At 33.7% G+C, this 3,178-nt stretch overlaps 1 protein-coding gene across 1 annotated transcript; it reads right to left on the bottom strand.

Moving 5' to 3' along the window:
• Positions 1-304: 304 nt before the first annotated feature.
• On the bottom strand, positions 305-2,808 carry LOC124931719 (cyclin-A1-4). The gene is made up of 8 exons (XM_047472247.1): positions 2,443-2,808; positions 1,989-2,343; positions 1,689-1,900; positions 1,462-1,595; positions 1,221-1,373; positions 950-1,133; positions 729-863; positions 305-637 (listed from the first exon to the last, which is right to left on the bottom strand). The coding sequence occupies exons 1-8, from the start codon at positions 2,656-2,658 to the stop codon at positions 554-556; spliced, it is 1,473 nt and encodes a 490-aa protein (XP_047328203.1). The 5' UTR covers positions 2,659-2,808; the 3' UTR covers positions 305-553.
• Positions 2,809-3,178: the final 370 nt, after the last annotated feature.

Here is a 3,178-nt window from a genome sequence, read left to right as displayed (position 1 = left end):
AGTTAACATACAGATCATTTGCAACTGTAAATATTATTCCAATTATTATAAGTAGAGATTATAATTAATTGTAAATTAATTATCATATATGTTTAGAAAATTCATCATTTTTATAAAGACATTTCAAGCATAAACACAAGACTATGAGAATAGACTCCCTAATCTTCTTAACCATTCTAGAGCTCTAAGCCTCTCCATGTTTCCATATGTTTTAGAAATCTTAGTAGCTAATCAAATACATGATTTTAGGAACTATTTTAGACTTCAAACTTCAAAATGAGAAAAATTCAATAGAAAATACAAGTATGTACAACAAGTTCAAGCACTCTAAAAAGTCAACAAAAGTTAAGTGAAGAAGATGAAGAAGAAGAAGAAGGAATAAGAAGTAATGTCATTTAAAAAGATCACATTTGCCCCCAATACACAATTAGGAGACTCTCTCTTTCACAATACACAATTGACCATTCATCCATTTCTTCTTAATCCTACAATGAATGTAGCCAACAAATGGATTGTTGAAGATTCATCATTTCAGATCAACATTTTAATCCCCTCAGCTGCTATTGAGTACTTTAACATTCTGGAAATACTCTTCTGGAATGGATGGAGGGCAATATTTCTTCGCAACAAATTTGTACTGATCATCATAAACAAAATACACATTGTTAGAAAAAAAGCTCCACAATTAATGACTAATTTCATCATTCATTCAATCAATCATAATCTACCTTATGCTGGCTATACTTCTCCCTAACTGCAGGCAATGAGGAACTGTTGCTTCCATTACAAAGCCTATGAAGCGCCTTCACACACTCATGCAAATCAATAGGCTGATACAGTGTATAATGCCTCAAAGTAGTATTCTGCATATCAACAACAATCCAATGATTATGATGTTTTTTGAACTATCCTTAAAATAAATGGAAAAAATGGAGGAATAAGCAAATACCCATGGTCTCTTAGATGGGTTAAACATATATCTAGCCAAGAAGATTGCTGAAGCAGCAATAAGTGATGGAGCATAACAAAGCATATTGTATTCAATAAGAGACAACTCTGCTAAGTAGTTTGCCAAGCATTCAAACTGCATAGAAGCTGCCTCATCAACACTCAAAGAAACCCTAACAAATCTCCTGCATTTATTTTCAAAAACAAAGTCAGTTAACTTCATTCCAAAAACCCAGAGATTTTTTTTAAATTGTTGTTGATTCGAATTATACCTCAGAAAACATTTGATTGTTGGTGCTGTCATTTCAAACTTGAGGTAATTTAAAACAGATGATTCCATCTGAAGAACCTCGTCTTTGAAATATGTGTTATCAGTTATGTAACAGAATTCTTCAACTTGTGGAGCACTAATCTCTTCATATTTACTGTTCACATAAATCAAATCAGATTTTCAGTTCTAGTAAATAACATAAAGAAAATTCAGAATCAAAATGATGATAATACAAGTCTTACGCTGCAATCATCATGCACGAAACACCCAATAATTGTAATCGGTGTCTATCCATCACATTTCCAGAAAGGTATCTGTCTATGTAGTTGATAGTGAGATATAGTGTATCAGGGACTAGTCTGTATTCTTCTGAAACCTGAACAATTTGTCAATACTTTTCCTGTTTAGCTTATTTGACTATGATAGAACAGAAAAGAAAACACTTATTTGAAATTGAATGTTGTTTTACCTCAATGAGCCAATCAATGAGAATGCCTCTCATACTGGCATTAACATCCTTCTGAACTTTCTCCATGAAATCAGTTGTGGGCCTCTTCTTCATCTCAGATGCTCTCAAGTGTTTGTAAATGTCACAGGCCAATGTTGCACATAGTTGTGGATCAATGAAATCATTATCAATATCTGCAACTTTGTCATCATCTTCTTTCTTATATTGATTTCCTGCAACATTAAGAGAAGACCAATAAATCAAAATTGAACATAACTCAAATTCCATTCAAAGATAGCAAAAAGGAATAAGAAATTAAACCTGAAATCTCCATATCATCTGAGATGTGAAGTTTGTTGCATGTCTTTCTCTCAATGGAATCAATTAAAGATGAATCATGACTATCATTATCAAGATACTCAATATCAGGACTCTTTAAAGAATCACAAGTAGACATGGTTTCATCTAAAGAAACCGATCCTTCAGAGTGAGAAGGAGAAATATCCATGTTAACAGATTTCAATGGAACTACTAATTCATCACCACTTCTAGTAAAAGGTGTACTGTTTCTAGTAACTGAAACAGCTAAAGTTGGTTTTCTCTCTACATTTCCCAATTTTGCTGAAGAAGATGAGATTATCTTCTTCGAATTAGCCGTTTTAATCGGACAGACAGCCTGCAATCAAACATAAAACAACAATCAAATCACTACCCAAGTCATGGATTTCGAAACCCTAAACCCTAACTAATTAACATTCAAGATAAGATGATTTACCGTAACAGAAGACCCAGAAAAGGTTCGTCCGCCATTCCTACTAGCATTCCTCTGATTCGTCATATCTGCTAAAGCGGCCCGCTGCTTCTTAGCCATATCTTGATTAGCGGCGGAGGGGATTTTTCCTGGATTGTCCGATGAAGATGCCTGTCGCTTTGACAGGGAGGAAGAAGAAGGTACTGTAATAGATGATGATCGACGACTATGCATCGACATTATATCTTCAAAAAACAAAATCTACAAAACCCTAATGAGATTCTTGCAAGAAAACAAAGAAAACGATTTCAAGAAATGGGATTTTGTTTGAATAAAAAGGGTAAGCAAGAAAGAGAAAAAGAAAAAGAGAGAGATATTGAGAGAGAGAGAGATTTCCGTTGGTATTTAACATTTGTTTATAAGAGTATTTGGGCGGGCAAGAAGCAATATTTGAATTGAAAATTGATCCTGACCGTTAATTGGCTCCGGTATCCGTTTAGGAGCGGACAAAGATGGTCCCCACTTTTTGAATTTTATCTTTTCCGTCACAGCTAAAATTCAAAAAGAAAAAGAACGACAAATCACTAAGCGCGAATCTACATTAAAGATTGCGAATTTATTAGGCTGTGTTTTAATTTACGTGACAGTCTGTACATTTAACATACAATTTTTGAATTCAAATTTAAACGGTACAATATAGGGGAAGGCACACTTGGAGCTTACTTGGCAATAATAGTTTATATTATAATATTATGTCTGT

This window comes from Impatiens glandulifera, chromosome 3 (genome assembly GCF_907164915.1).
Source record: "Impatiens glandulifera chromosome 3, dImpGla2.1, whole genome shotgun sequence".
Taxonomy (NCBI): Eukaryota; Viridiplantae; Streptophyta; class Magnoliopsida; order Ericales; family Balsaminaceae; genus Impatiens; species Impatiens glandulifera.
This window is presented reverse-complemented; position numbering and strand designations above follow the sequence as displayed.

What these genes read in the sequence shown, in the direction of transcription:
- LOC124931719 (XM_047472247.1), bottom strand. Translation starts at nt 2,658, where the DNA reads ATGTCGATGCATAGTCGTCGATCATCATCTATTACAGTACCTTCTTCT. An exon ending in TCATTGATTGGCTCATTGAG is followed by an intron (nt 1,596 to 1,688) that starts GTAAAACAACAT and finishes CAAATTGTTCAG; the next exon opens with GTTTCAGAAGAATACAGACT. An exon ending in TCGTGCATGATGATTGCAGC is followed by an intron (nt 1,374 to 1,461) that starts GTAAGACTTGTA and finishes TTATGTGAACAG; the next exon opens with TAAATATGAAGAGATTAGTG.